The 14,789-nt window shown below is 61.0% G+C and overlaps 1 protein-coding gene across 2 annotated transcripts in view; it reads left to right on the forward strand.

The window, feature by feature from the left end:
- The window catches only part of ARHGAP23 (Rho GTPase activating protein 23), a 75,121-nt gene that overhangs the window by 32,600 nt on the left and 27,732 nt on the right, over positions 1-14,789 (forward strand). Inside the window, exons 8-17 of one of the 2 annotated variants that reach the window (XM_058284100.2) lie at positions 106-261; positions 451-562; positions 784-841; positions 2,078-2,221; positions 6,554-6,871; positions 8,031-8,092; positions 8,329-8,459; positions 9,057-9,178; positions 9,554-9,709; positions 12,686-12,764. In XM_058284100.2, coding sequence (XP_058140083.1) covers positions 106-261; positions 451-562; positions 784-841; positions 2,078-2,221; positions 6,554-6,871; positions 8,031-8,092; positions 8,329-8,459; positions 9,057-9,178; positions 9,554-9,709; positions 12,686-12,764 — 1,338 coding nt within the window. The remainder of the gene's footprint in view (positions 1-105; positions 262-450; positions 563-783; positions 842-2,077; positions 2,222-6,553; positions 6,872-8,030; positions 8,093-8,328; positions 8,460-9,056; positions 9,179-9,553; positions 9,710-12,685; positions 12,765-14,789) is intronic. The other variant, XM_058284101.2, reaches the window with a different exon arrangement.

Here is a 14,789-nt window from a genome sequence, read left to right on the forward strand (position 1 = left end):
GAGCCCTGGGATGTGGTCCAGGCCCGGAGCCCCGGGGCTGGCGAGCCGGGTGGGCAGGCGGGCTCCGCCTTCCACACCTTCACCTGTCGCCCCTCGTTGGTGCAGACGAGCCTACCAGCCCCAGCATCGACCTCCAAGCCAAGCACGTCCCCGCCTCCGCGGTGGTCTCCAGCGCCATGAACTCAGCCCCCGTCCTGGGCACCAGCCCATCCTCCCCAACCTTCACCTTCGCCGTCAGCCGCCACTACTCCCAGGACTGCAGTGAGTGCCCCCCGCGCCACCCCCCCTTACTGCCTGGCCCCTGGGGTCTCGGTTGGGCCTGCTGTCCCGTGTCTGATGCTCTCGCAACTGGTTTCTGCGGCTCCTGGGGCCCCTGGGGAGTCACATCCTGGCGCTGCCGGGGACCCCCAACCTTGCTGGCCCTGGGGCCCAATGAGTGTGGTTTTGTAGGCAGCATCAAGGCCGGCCGCCGCTCCTCCTACCTGCTGGCCATCACCACGGAGCGCTCCAAGTCCTGCGATGACGGACTCAACACCTTCCGGGACGAGGGCAGGGCTCTGCGGTGAGGCCCTGTCTGGGGCAGGCGGGGTCGCCCCAGGCCCCCTTGACCTGCCGATGCTATGGCCGGGCCCTGGGCCCTGGGGTCCTCTCCGCACGCGGGGGGGGGCAGTGTGCTCCTTTCTCAGAAGGTCCTCCGGGCCTCGGGGTTGGGGGGACTAACAGGAGAGTGGGGGCCGAGCCCCACTTCCCGCATCCCTCACCCTCCCTGTCCTCGCTCCCCAGGCGTCTGCCAAACCGTGTCCCCAGCCTGCGGATGCTTCGGAGCTTCTTCACAGATGGGGTGAGCGGAGGGCGTGTGCGTGGGCGTGGAGGGGCAGGGAGGGGCCGGCGCCGCAGCTGCACCTGGGGCGGCAGGACCTGCCATCTGCAAGGAGCCCCTCGCTCCCGTCTTCATCCTTCCTCCACCCACCCTCCCCTCCACCCCGAGACCCCACCTCCAGGCTCTCACCTCACCAGCCTTCTGTCCTGCCGCAGACACCCTGGTCATGCACCCTCCCTCTGTACCCTGGCCACTCCCTCTGCCAGAATGCCCCCTCGCCATGCCCCCCAGCCCCCAGCCCCGTGACTCCATTTTTGTGCTTCCTTCAAGATTTTCAGCCAAAAGTCACATTCTCCGAGAGGTCTTCCCTAAAATTTCCACTGCAACCCCTAAAATTTCACATCTCCTGTCTTTGTTTTTCTCTTTAGCGCTTACCATGTTATACCGTTTTCGCCTGTATCTTGTTTCTTGCCTGTCTCCCCAGCTAGCATATACGCTCCCCCAGGGCTGAGATTCACTTGTCCTCCTTCCCTGCTGCATCCCTAGCACCTAAAGCAGTGCCAGGCACAGGGGTGGCTCGCAGTCGATATTTGCGTTGTGTCTTCAGGAGGGGGTGCCACCGAGAAGGGGGCCAGGCTGGATGTGGGATGGAGAGTCTGGGGTTTCCAGCCTCCGGCCTGGGAAGGCGTCTGAAATGGCCTCGACGCTTGCTGGGCTGTGGGTGGACTTGGTCTCGAGCTCAAGCCCTGGATGGCGCCTTAGCGCAGCACCTCGAGGACATTATCACCTGCTCCTTCCTGATCACTTCCTCTGCTTACTTAACTCTCCCTCCTGTGGCGTCTGTGGCTGAGTCCTGGTGACACTCTCACTTCCTCCGTTTAACTCCTTGTGGACATGACTACCTGCCCCACTAACTCAGTCTTTGTTGATTTAACTTCTTGTTGACACGACTGTTTCCTCCGTTTACTTAATTCCTTTATGTCTGTAAAGTTACGGGAGGCTTTTCTGTAGCGTGGTAAGGCGTGTGGCCTGCTGCAAGGCATTTCCTTTCCTCCTTCCGGGCTTCCCCATTACACACATCTCACGACCTCAACATGCGTGGCCCAGAGAGGGCAAGCGCGGTCCCCGAGGCCACAGACACGGCCGAGTGTGGCACGGCGCCCCCGCGGCCCGCGTGGCTGCGCGGGATCCACGGGGCTCCTGAGATGCTGGCCCCGTGGGAGCCACCCTAAATTGCTCTCTGGTGTCTTGCTGCAGTCCTTGGATAGCTGGGGCACCTCTGATGACGCTGATGCCCCTTCGAAGCGACACTCGACCTCTGACCTCTCAGACACGACCTTCGGCGATGTCAGGCGAGAAGGCTGGTTGTATTATAAGCAGATCCTCACCAAGAAGGGGAAGGTAAGATGGTGGAGGAATGAGGGGGTGGACGGAAGCTGGTTCCTGCAGAACCCTCCGGCTTCTCCCATTCCTACCCCCCAGCCTCCGGAGCCACAGCCTAGGCTGTGAGCTGAAGTGTAGAAGTTAGACGCTAGAAGGAACTTCCCAGGGGACTTAAAGAACTCACGAGAAGGAGGGTAACAAGAGAAGTGGTCTTTGGAGTGGGATGGACCTGATCAAGTCAAGCTTGGGATTCTGACAGAATGTTCCCACAATGATCCTCGGTTGGTTGATCACCCCCCAACTGGCTACTAGCGCTCATAAAAATGAGTGAGCGAGCCAGGGCAATGTCTTAGGGGAACTGAGGCCCTGGAAGGAAGCAGAGGTCAGCCCTTCAGGGCCTTGCCGAGCAAACAAATACTTTTAGCCTCTATCCTAAGGGCAATTGGAAGCCTCTGGGGGTTCTTAAGGGATGGAGTTTCAGCTTTAAAAGACCCATTTGGCTTCCTGGGCCCAAAACCGAGGCAAGAAGACCAGTTAGGAGCCATCACAGATATCCAGGTGAGAGGAAGTGGACTTGGACCTGGGCAGGGGGAGGAGGAGTGGGCAGACGATCGCAGAGAGGGACAGGGCCTGGACCCGTGGGGCATGACCTCGGACCCCTGGGGAAGCACCCAGGGAGGGGGAGATGGGCAGCCCTTCCGCAGCCCCAGGTGTCCCTCCAAGCAGCCCAGACGAAGCCGAGTAGAGCGGTCAGGGTGAACGTGGCTTTGCATCTTGAGGGCACCACGCATTGCTGGGAGAGCTGGGGTGACTCTCCTACCTCTGACTCAATGTTCTCGTCTGTAAAATGGAGCTAATAATAATCGCGAGCTCATAAGCTCGTTGCCAGGAATTCAGTGAGGCGGTCCACGTGAAGGGCACCCACTGGGAGCCGCTGCCCGCTCACTGCTCTCACCTGAGTTTACCTCCCACCCTCCGGGGCTCTTGTGGTACCAGGAGACGACGTAAGCTTTGAAGTCAGACAGACTTGGAGTTCCTGCCCAGCATTTATCAGGCAGGCAGCCTGGGACAACCCCCTTAACTTCTCTGTGCCTCCCTTTTCTGCTTTGTAAAATGGGGACAACGTTCCTGTGCCCAGGCCTGTTGGGAGGGCGCTCGCCCTGCACTCCTCCTCCCGCCTGCCCCGTCTTCTCTGGTGATGCTCTGGGACTTGGCGGGGAGGGAGCCAGGCCAGCCCTGCCCTCCTGGACGAGCAGAGCAAGCCCAGGGCAGGCCCTGTTAGGACGGGGAGTCAGGGCCAGCCTGTTGTAGGCCACCCTCACGTCAGCGGGAGGGAGTGGCTGGGAGGCCAAGAGGGTGTGCGAGCACGTGCAGAGCAGGGGAAGCGGTGGCTGGGGCGAAGAGGACTGGCAGAAGGCGGGGCAGGGGGCCCTGTCTGTGGGCCTTGTCTGCCGGGGGCTTGGTGGAGGCGGGGAGGCCTGTGACCAGGAGACCAGTGTGCCTGTGGCAGCAGGACATAGCTCTTGCTGCTGCCCGGGCCGGGGGCTGGGGCGGGGTGACTGGGGTCGTGGTGGTGGAGCTGAGGGCGGCGACAGTGTAGGTCCAGGCTTGCTGGTGGCTGGGCGGTGAGGGAGGGCCGGGCGCCCGCTTGGGCTGTGGGATGGGTGGTGGCTGGTGGGACCATCCCCTGGGCCTCTGGGCAGGTGCGGGGCGAGCAAGCCCTGGGGTTCAGTGGGACTGTGTCAAGTCGGAGGACTCGGATGTGCCCCGGTGGCATGTCCTGGGCACAGAGGCTCCAGGGCTGTGGCACGCAGGAGGGGATTTGCCCACCAGTGTGGACATGGGGTGGTGGTGGGGGTGCTAGCAGTGGAGGCCAAGGAGAGCTGGTGAGATGGTGAGACGGCAGCAGACCAGGAGGGGGTGAGCCGGGGGACCCCAGGGTGAGCCGTGTCAGCTGTGGTGAGCATCAGGAAGGGGAGTCAAGGACGGACAAATCCTTTCCAGTAATTTTTGAGCCCCTCGGAGAGCCCTCGTGAGAGCTGCTGGCCCCTCCCTGCCAGCGAGCCTGGTCCCAGCTCTGGGTGGCCCCGCCACCCTGCCTTGGTGTTTCCCAGGCAGGGGCCTGAGCCGGCCCCTTCTGCCCACTGGTCAGTTCTGGAGGACGGGCTCCCTCCCCTCATGGCCAAAGCCTGATTTGAGAATGGGTTTGAGGCCATGAAGTGTCAGGGAGAACGGGGTGGGAGCCGAGCCACCCCTGCAGCCACAGGCCCAGCGCTGGAGCTGGAGGCCGCCCGGGACTGGCTAGTCCAGATCTCACGTTACGGGCGGGGACACTGATGCCAGCGGCGGGGGCTCGGCTTGTCCAGGGTCACCCAGCTGGTTCCATCTCAGAGCCGTGCTCCTGTCGCCACCCTGCCCTGCCACTCTCTTCTCCCTCTTCCTGCCCCTCCGTGTCCTGGTCCTGCAGGTCCGTGATGGCGGGTGAGGCTCTTGGCACGGCGTCAGCTTGGTGGCAGGCCGGCGTGGGCTGTCCACGCTGCTGGCCAGGGTGTCCTCGTGTGGTTTGCTCAGAGGGCAGAGGCTGGTGCTGGGTGTTGAGTGCTGGGAAGAGCGACCCCCCTCAGGGGGCCCCAGGGAGCATTAATTATTTATTCAATAAACACTGAAGTGCACCTTCCCGTCGCAGGCTCTGGGAGAGAGCAGGCTAGCTCCCTGCCCCCAGGACGGAAATGCTCACCAGGAGAGGTGGACAGCGGGGCACCTGGAGGGCGGACGGGGTGACGTGATCGGGGCACCTGGAGGGCAGACGGGGTGACGTGATCAACTCAGTGGGCGCGAGGGGCAGCTACCTTCAGAGAGCAGGGCCAGGAGAGCCCCGCAGAGGAGTGGTGCGGGTGCTCTCTGAACTCAGACCCCAAGAGCGAGGAGAGGCAGCCACACACAGGCGGGAAAGGTGAGGTTCCAGGAGCAAGACGAGCCCGTGAGAGAAAGGAACGCCTGGGCTCGTTGAACTGGAAAAGGCCCCTGTGGCTCACCGGGGGGAAGAGGAGTTTGGAAAGAGGCAAGGGCCAGATGGCAAGAAGCCATGGGTTTGATGCCCAGGGGGTGGGAACCAGGAGAGGGTGCCATGCAGGGAGAGACTGGACTCGTTTAAAATGACCACAGCCACTGCCGCATGGAGAACGGATGCAGGTGAGACTGGAGACGGGGAAGCTTTTTGCAGTTGTCCAGGCAAGAGGTGTTGGTGGCGTGGACAAGAGTGCTGGTGGCAAAGATAGCGGCGGGTGGTGTGTCGCAGGCAGAACGGTTAGGACTTACGGGTGGGTGGGAGGAGGGCGGGTGCGGGGCAGTAACTGAGCTGGAGAAGATGGGGGTGGCAATCAAGTGCCCTGCAGTGGGCAGGCGGCTCCTGAGGCAGGCGTCGGGGCGGAGGAGCCGTGCGGGCAGCAGGTCGGGAGACGCTGCAGGGGGACGCGCGCTTGGGGCTCATCAGGAGCACGTGGCCCGGATTTAAGGCCACGGGTGTAGATGACCCCAGAGAGGGAGAGGGGCCCAGGACGAAGTTCCAGGGCTTGCCCTCCTTTCGGGCAGGGTTTTGTAACCCCGTGCTCTTGACACTGGGGCGGGAAGGTCTTTGTTGTGGGGGTTGCCTGCGCGGTGGGGGGAGTTCGGCCGCATCCCTGCCCTCCACCCACCAGTGGCCCGGACACTCCACACCGCACCCCCCACCCCCAGTTGCGACGACCGCAAATGGCTGCAGGCATCGCCACATGCCCCCTGGGGCGTGTGCGCCTGGATGAGAACCTCTCGTCTAGAGGGTGTGTGTGGGGGGGGGAGCCAGGGACCGAGGCGGGCGATGAGGGCCCCAGGGCCCTGCCTGCCAAGGGGGCAGCCCGCGGTGTCACATGCTGCCGAGACGTAAGACAGGGCGGGAGGTGCCCGGTGACCTATTCGGGGCAGTCTCCAGGGCAGAGGACGTGGGTGGACAGCTCTTGACTGGTGTCACCATGGGGGGGAGGTGGACTAGAAGCGGGTTTAGAGTGGGTGGGTGGTGCTGGGCAGAGGGCCTGCGGGCCCCGGGGCCTCCCTGCACCGGGGGAGCCTTGCTGGTGGTACCAACAGAGGGAAGGGTGGGGCGCCCCGGGGGCCGTGAGGACGACGCATAGGGGTGCCCAGGCGGGCGAGGGCAGGGGTGGAGCAGAGGGACCAGGTCCGCGGGTTGGGGGCTGCCCCTGCCGTCCCCCGCCTGCCGCTCCTCGGGCCCCTCCAGCTCTGGAGCGGGCGGCCCGGCCTTTCACAGCCTCCCCCATCTCTCCGTCTCTCCCCCCCCACCCCCGTGTCTCCCTGCAGAAAGCGGGCAGCGGCCTGCGCCAGTGGAAGCGGGTGTACGCCGCGCTGCGGGCGCGCTCGCTCTCGCTGAGCAAGGAGCGGCGGGAGCCCGGGCCGGCGGCGGCGGGGGCGGCGGCGGCCGTCGCAGGTGAGGACGAGGCGGCGCCCGTCTGCATCGGCTCCTGCCTGGTGGACATCTCCTACAGCGAGACCAAGAGGAGGCACGTGTTCCGGCTGACCACCGCTGACTTCTGTGAATATCTCTTTCAGGCTGAGGACCGGGATGACATGCTGGGCTGGATCAGAGCGATCCGGGAGAACAGCAGGGCCGAGGGCGAGGTGAGGCCGCTGGGCCCAGCCCCGGCCGGCCGGTCGGGGGGCGCGGGCAGGGGCTCGGCCGCTCCCGGGCCGCCTCTCCCCGCTGTGCAGCCTCCCCTGCCCTCTGAGCCTGGTTCTCCTCTCCTGTAACACGGGCGACAGCAGAGCCCCTGTGCTAAGTGGGACGCACGGGCGGTGCCTCCGGGTCCCTGGCAGCCCGCTGCTCATTCAATCGCTGGCAGGAGTGATAATAACTGTAATAATGAGAATAAGAATCATCATTCCTGTCTTGACTGCCGGGGGCGGCCCTGGCACGGCAGGGCAGCTCCTGGCCCATCTTGGCGGCCGCCTCCTGCGCCTTCCAGGGGTGTCTCAGAGAACGAGGTGCTCCTACCCCTAAACCGTGCCTGGCCCCCCATCGGCAGGGGTGAGCCATTGACTTGGGAGGAGGCCAGGAGGCTTGGCTTCTGGCAGCAGGTGCACAGGGGTTGACCCCAGGGCTTCGGCAGGGACTTCAGGGGAATTAAAGGGTGGCACCCCCTCCCCTGGGTGCAGGCCTGGTGTGTGGGTCCCAGCTGTGCTTCTGCCCCCCCACCCCCTTGGCCACTTGACTGCACAAACCAGCGCAGCATGATGTGGGGTCCAGGACTTGGAGGCCGGTCTCGTGGAGGTGGGCCCGGGCCCAGTCTGGGCAGGCACCTGCTCTGGCCGTGGAGAGAGGGGGTGCTGGTGCCCAGCCCCCTATGGCCACAGAGCTTTTTGCCAAGGACACACCTTCTCGCTATGTGGGCCTCTGCCCTCTCCAGACCTTGTCTTTCCCCATGGCAGGGAGGAAAGTACCTGGAGCCCCTGCTCTGGAGGGCCTGGCTGGGCTGTCCCACATCACCCCTCTGGGCACCTCCTCTGTGCCTGCCAGGACCACGATGAGCACTAGGTGCATAATTCTGCACTCCAGCCCTGAGGTCGCCAAATTAGCTTCCCGTGTTACTGCTGAGGAGGCAGGCTCAGAGAGGCTAAGTGGATTACCCAAGGCCACACAGCTGGAGAGGGGTGGCTGGGATGCAAGCCTGGTCCCTCTGGCTCCAGCTGGCGGATGGAGGCCGGGCCAGGGGCCAGGGCAGGGCTGGGGCAGGCTGGGCGTGAGCGCTGACGTCTGCTGTCTCCTCTTCCTCCCCCCCAGGACCCCGGCTGTGCCAACCAAGCTCTGATCAGCAAGAAGCTTAATGATTACCGCAAAGTGAGGTGAGGCCCTGCCCTGGCCAGCGCGTGCCGGGGGTAGCCTGTAGGGGGGATCCCACCCCAGGGTGGGAGTCCAGGCAGAGGATGTCCTCCTGGCCCCTCTCCAGGCTCAAGGACGGTCCCCAGGGGCAGGGAGGCTGGCAGGGCCGTTGAGGGGCTCCGGCCCCCAGACGGGGAGGGAGGGGAAGGTGGCACGCTGGGCAAAGTGAGACGAAGCCCCCCCCTTGTTTCCTACACAGCCATAGCTCTGGGCCCAAAGCCGATGCCTCCCCCAGAGGCTCTCGCGGCCTGGGGGGGCTCAAGTCTGAGTTCCTCAAGCAAAGCACTGTCCGTGGCCTCTGGACCCAGGACCCCTCTGCAGGGAGCAAGGGTAGGAAGCGTGCTGCTGAGGGGGGGGGGTCCGCTGGGGAGGGCCGGCTTGTGTGCGCGTGTGCTGGGCGGTGCCTGCCTGTGCCAGCCTGAGGTGTGGGCCGGGGTGCTCCCGGGTGCCTCCTGGCCAGCGTGTGCCTGTGTGGGTCTGGGGGCTCTCCGAATCTCGGGGCTGGAAGGGCCTGGAGCCGAGTCCCTCCACGACACCCCTCTGGTGGCCCCGCTTTCTGCGGGTGTACCGTCAGCGCCGGAAGCCCACGCACTCAGCAGGCAGCCTCCGTCGCCCTCCCACGTGTCTCCTGTTAGAAAGCTCTTCCTTTGGTTGTACCAGAACCTGTGACTTCCACCTCCTGGGCCTAGTTTTAGCCCTTGAGCCCACACATGTCCTTAGGTCACCCTGAGGACTCTCCGGGGTAAACGCCCCACCCCTTCGCCCTTCTCTCTTGAGACGTCATTTCCCGTCAGCCGGCAGCACCTTGGTTGTTTCTCTGACGGAGCCTCCATCTGTCCCAACACGTGGACGTGGCGCGTGTGTGGCCTTGTGGCTGCTGCCCTCCCGCCCCCAGCTCATCCTGGCCCTCTCTTCCTTCCACTCCAGAGGACAGTGCCGCCGCCCCCAAAACCCCCTGGGGCATCAACATCATCAAGAAGAACAAGAAGGTGGCTCCGAGGGCGTTCGGGGTGCGGCTGGAAGAGTGCCAGCCAGCCACGGAGAACCAGGTGGGTCCCCGCCAGCCTCCAGAGCCAGCCGGGAAGGGAGGGGAGACCGAGGCCCAGAGGGCCAGGGCTGCAAGGGGCTTTCGAATCAGCTCGCCAGCTCACTTTGCAGACACAGCTGTGGAACGCCCAGAGGAGGGAAGGGGCCGCCCTGGGTGGCCCAGGGAGGGTGCAGCCGAGCCGAGGCAGCCCAGAGTCCCGGGCTCCCAGCTGGGCTCCTTCTCTGACCACGACGAGGCTCCAGGGCCTCTGGTCCACGCAGGGGCTCCCAGCAGCCGCCCTGCTTGTGCGGCCCCACCTCGGCCTCTGCCCCTGCCCCCCACGGCGGCGCGTGCTGCCCTCGCCCTCCCTCACGCCCCGCCCTGCCTGTGTCCCCAGCGGGTGCCCCTGATCGTAGCCGCGTGCTGCCGCATCGTGGAGGCACGGGGGCTGGAGTCCACGGGCATTTACCGGGTGCCCGGCAACAACGCCGTGGTGGCCAGTCTGCAGGAGCAGCTCAACCGCGGGCCCGGGGACATCAACCTGCAGGACGAGGTGGGCACTGGCCCAGGGGTCTGTGGGGGTCTGCGGAAGAGGGGATGGGGAGCCTGGGAGGGGCGCTCTGCGCAGGAGGCGGGTGTGGCCGGTCACAGGGGGTCTGTCGCACCCTGTGATGGGACGGGGTGGGTGTCGCACCAAAGCAGAAGCCCAGCAGTGGTGGTCTGGGCAGTGCCAGGCCGGCAGGGGCCGGGCTGAGCCGGCCATGCCCAGGAGGCAGCCTTCTGTGCCTGACGGAGCAGTAGAGGTCCCCGAGGCAGGTCAAAGCCGGGCAGGGCCATTCCAGACAGCGAATGGCGCGGGCTACCGCGCGGACGCTGGAGGCTGGCCAGGGGTTGACGTATCTTTCTGGAAAGGGTCAGGTAATAAATATTTGGTTTTTGAGGACCATGTGGTCTCTGTTACATACTCTTTTTAAAAACAGCCCTTTAAAATTACAAAAGACATTCTCTGCTTGAGGGCCGTCCAAAAGCAGGCTGCTGACTGAAACTGGCCTGCGGACCATGGACTGTGGAGCCCGGGCTTAGGGGAAGGCGGGTCCCGGTGTTTTCTGATGTTTTCTGAAGTGGCCGGCGGTTTGGGCGGCTGCAGTGTGGGGAGAGATGAGGCCCGTCGGGTGAGATGAGACCGGCTTGGGAGGGATGGGACGACCACCTTTGGGAGTTTGCAGCAGGGCCGTGGTCCTCAGACCGTGTTCTCGAGTCCCAAGGGTCCCCTGGAGCCAGGCGGAGGCCCCGGCTTGAACCAGAGCAGCCCCGCTGTGTTCGGCCAGTGACGTCGGGTTTTCGGGACTGATTCCACAAACCCAGGCAGTGAAGGCCACGAGTCCCAGGCTGTGAAGCCTTTGTGGTACACGAAGCCTTCCTGCCTTTGGGAAGGTGGGGAGACAAGACAGATCCGTGCGGAATCGTGGACGAGAGAAAGGGACGAGAGTCTCTCGTCAAGGAGTTGTGTGATGAAGGAGATGCTGGGGGCCGAAGTGGGTGGTAGGCTCGAGTGCTGGAGTCTCTGAAGGGTGAAGAGGGGAGGGGCAGGCGGGCAGGAAGGCAGTCGGGGGGGGGGCGTATGGAGGAAGGTTTGAGGGTCAGGACAGACAGCGGCGTGCCCCCTGGGTTTGGTGGCTGCAGTGAAGACTTCGACTTTGATCCAGTGGGCAATAGGGAGGCTTCGATGGTTCTTAAGCAGGGGAGGCATCCGTGAGAGTAGACTTTGAGCAAGGTTAATGTTTCAGCTTGTGCCTGGTGCATAGGAGCCGGGGAGGTCCAGAGCAGGGAGTCTAGGTGAGAAGTTACTCAACTGTTGGAAACAGAAGGGGTCGAGGGAACTTGTTGATGCCAGGGGGTTGGGGGGATGAGACCAGACTCCAGATGTTGGCGCAGGAGAGCGGGGAGAGAACCCAAGATTCGAGCTGGGGGCTGGTGGCATCTGTCCCTGGCAGAACTGGGAGCAGCGCAGCTTGGGGAGGGTTTGAAGAGAGGGGGTAGGTTTGACGTTGCCACATTCCCACCTGGGAGCTGAGATGGTTGAGTGAGCTGCTGTCTGGGCCCATTTGAGGCATCTGAGCTCCAGGCTCTGAGTGGCCAGAGGAGAGGGGAGCTCGGGAAGGGCCCCATGAGGTCCAGAAAGATGGGGCAAGGCTTAGATTTGGCAGCAGCGACAGCCCGCGCCCAAGGTAGTGGAGTGCGGAGGGCAGCAGCTGCACGGGGCAGAGGGTGGCCCGGCCTTAGGCGGGGGAGAAGACCGCCCCGAGCTGGACGGCGCAGCTGCTCTACGCCGGGGCCCCGGGCAAGGGGCGGGCTCAAGTGCGCTGGGCGTGCTGTTTTGTCTGAGACGTTCAGCGGCATCGTGTTGAGCCTGTGGGGAGGGAATCGTTGTCTGTGGAGTTGCCTGGCATTAAGCTGTGGAGCCTTTGTGTAGTGAGCGTGGATATTGTCGAGTTGTGTCTTTCTGTCGAGGGTAAATGTTACTTTGGGCATGGGAGTTCTGAGCCTGCGCCCATCGAGGTTGTCCTGACTTTCTGCAGTGCGGGGTGATGGTGCCCCCTCCTGGTGGCCAGGACGAACAACAGCCCAGCCGTTCTCGAAGCGTTCTTAAATTCAACAACCGTCTAGACTGGGGGTTCTCGACCTCGGCACATCTGACACTTGGGCCAGAGAATTCTTTGTTGTGGAGGTGGTGGTGCCTGTGCACTGGAGGAAGTTTAGAAGCATTTCTGGCCTTTACTCACTAGATGCCGGTGGTATCCCCAGTGTGACAGCCAAAAACCGCCTAAATGAGAAAGGCTCACTTAGACCCTGTGCGCACAGGCTACCCGTGCTAGGAAGGTGATGGGAATGTGGGGGGCTAAGAGAGGCCGGATGCCTGACCCCATGGACTCACGTCCTGCGGAGGCAGGTGTGAACCAGGGAGCACATGTACACTGATAAACTGCCATACGTGCCGTGGAAGAAACCAAGGAAGGCTGTGATCCAGAACGACTGGCAGGGATGACGGTGGCTGCGTCGCTCTGGCAGTCAGGGAAGGCCTCTGAGGAGGTGGCGTTGGGCAGGATGAGGCCCAGCCATGGATGGGCAAGGGGACAGCGCGTGCAAAGGGCCTGAGACAGGAAGGAGCCAGGCACGAATGACCACTATTATCGAAACTGAGACTTTTGGGAGTGAGGAGAGGGGGCACTAGGGTGACTCTTCACTCCCTGGGCAGCATGGGGGAAGCAGGAGCTGAGTCTGGCCCTAGTAGGTGTGATGGGGAGATGAAGGGTAAATGGGCCGGTGCTGGGAGCTCTGTTCTGCCACCAAAGCCTGCGTGAGGCCCAGGGCTCGCTGGACCAGGTGGAGCTTGGAGCGAGTAGATCACTGGGTGGGCCTGGGGGGCTGGACCCGACTCTAGCCCTGGACTAGCCCGCATGCAGGGGCATGGGAGCACGGGCACCGGGGCCGAGCCTGGCTGCAGTCTGATGCTTTGCCCTCTCCCCAGCGCTGGCAAGACCTCAACGTCATCAGCAGCCTGCTCAAGTCCTTCTTCCGAAAGCTGCCCGAGCCCCTGTTCACTGACGGTGAGTGGGAGGTGCAAGTGGGCGATGGGAAGCAGGACGGTGCCCGCCTGCACCCCAACCGCTTTTGTTATTTGGTTTGGTGGTTTTACTTTTTTAAAATCGATCTTTCTATGGAGAAAATTGTAGATCCACGTGCAGTTATAACAAATAATACACAGTTTTTTTGTTTGCTTTTTAATGCAAAAGAAATACAGGCTTGTAAAAAACTTAATAGGGTATGAATAAAATAAACAGCTAAGGTCTCTGCCATTCCTCGACTTTCTTTCCCCAGAGGTGACAGCTAACATTTCCTGAGCACTTACTCTGTACCTATGCTACTCCCTGTAGCTCCAGGAGGCAGGTGCAATCATCACCACTTCATGTAGGAGGAACTTGCCCAGTGTCACACAGGTTGTAAGTGGCAGAGCCAGGATTTGACCCCGTGCATCTGGCTTCAGAGCCCAGCTCCGGACCATTTGCCAAACTGCTTATTAAACTACTGGTTGTGTTTCATACCAGCTTCTCTTATATGCATGACAAAGAATGCACATGCATGTAAAAGGTTTGAAATTTATGGAGTTCAGTGATGTACTGGTAAATGGCGAACATCTATCTAAGCTCTGAGTTGCAGTGTTTGCCAGTTTCAGTGGGGTAACTCCTCCCACCCTGGCTTATTTCAAGCCACCAATATGATGCCACAAAAAAGCCGAGTTGGAAAGAGATATACACACTTGGCTCTTAGACAGCGCATGCCAGCTCTAGCCCAGCACAGTGGAATTGTTCTTAGCAATCTCAGGGTTGTAATTCTGAGGTTCATTCATGTCAGAATGCAGTATTCCACCTCATTCTTCTTTAAAATCAACCACATAGTGTTTCATAGTCTGGATAATTTCTTTAATCATTCCTCTATGGATAGATACTTAGGTTGCCTTCAAATGTTTGCTATTATAAAAACACGCAGCAATGCCTCTCTTGAATATGTCCTTGCCAGCTGGGTGAGGGTTCTCTGAGTAGATTCTTAGATGTCCAATCGCTAGGTCAAAGTCCTGGTGAACATTTCCAAAAGCTAAAGTCAAACCGTGCCCTGGGACAGAGACCCCAGTTCACGCTGCCACTGACGGCATGAGGGGGAGTGTTTCCCCACACCCCATTGTCTTCGGATATTATGAATGTTCTCAACTTTGGCTAACCTTCTAGAGGAAATGGTATCTCATTATTTCATTGTCACTTTTTCTTAATGCTAGGGAGATTTAAATATCTTTTCATTAGTTTATTGGCCTTTTCTATTTCCTCTCTCATTGCCTATTCATATTGTACGCCCATTTTTCTGTGGGGTTCCTTATCTTTCTTCTTATTGATTTGTAGGAGACCAGCTCTTTGTATATTATGGATATCAACCCTTTATTAGCTTTTACAAATATTTGCTCTTGATCTGCCATTTGCCTTTTAACTTTTCACAATGGAAACTAAAAACAGTTTTTAAAATGTCATCAAAGAGGTTAATCTTTCTTCAGTGGAGCCTGCATCTCCTGTTCGGGGAGGTCTAAATAAATATTTACTTATTTTTTCCCCAATACTTAAATAATTTTTATTTTGACCTCTGTAATATGATTAAGTTTGTTTATAGAATACATGAGATGGAAATGGCACATTTTCCCCAAAAGGGTATCCAATGACATTTAGTGACGCCCCCTCTGCCTGCCTCACACAGTAAATACCTGCAGTCCTTCCTGCTCTCGGTCCTGACAGCTCTCGGCCGCTCTCCCCCTCCCCCTGGTGCCTTACTGCTTTAGTGGGCTCGCTTTTCAGTATGTTTCAGTATCTGGTAGGGCAAACTCTCCCTCATCCTTCTCCTCTTAAACAATGTTCTTGGTTATTCTTCTGCATTTATTTACTCGTCCAGATGATTTTTAAAATAAACGGGCCACATTCTGTTTCCTAACCCCCTCCCGCTCCCCCCGCTCCCCACCATGGGTTTCCTGAGGGAGGTGGGAGAACTGTGAGACACAGGAGTGGGGGTGGGGTCGAGGCCGAAGGGCCCCTCCA

Source organism: Dasypus novemcinctus, chromosome 21, assembly GCF_030445035.2.
Source record: "Dasypus novemcinctus isolate mDasNov1 chromosome 21, mDasNov1.1.hap2, whole genome shotgun sequence".
Classification (NCBI taxonomy): Eukaryota; Metazoa; Chordata; class Mammalia; order Cingulata; family Dasypodidae; genus Dasypus; species Dasypus novemcinctus.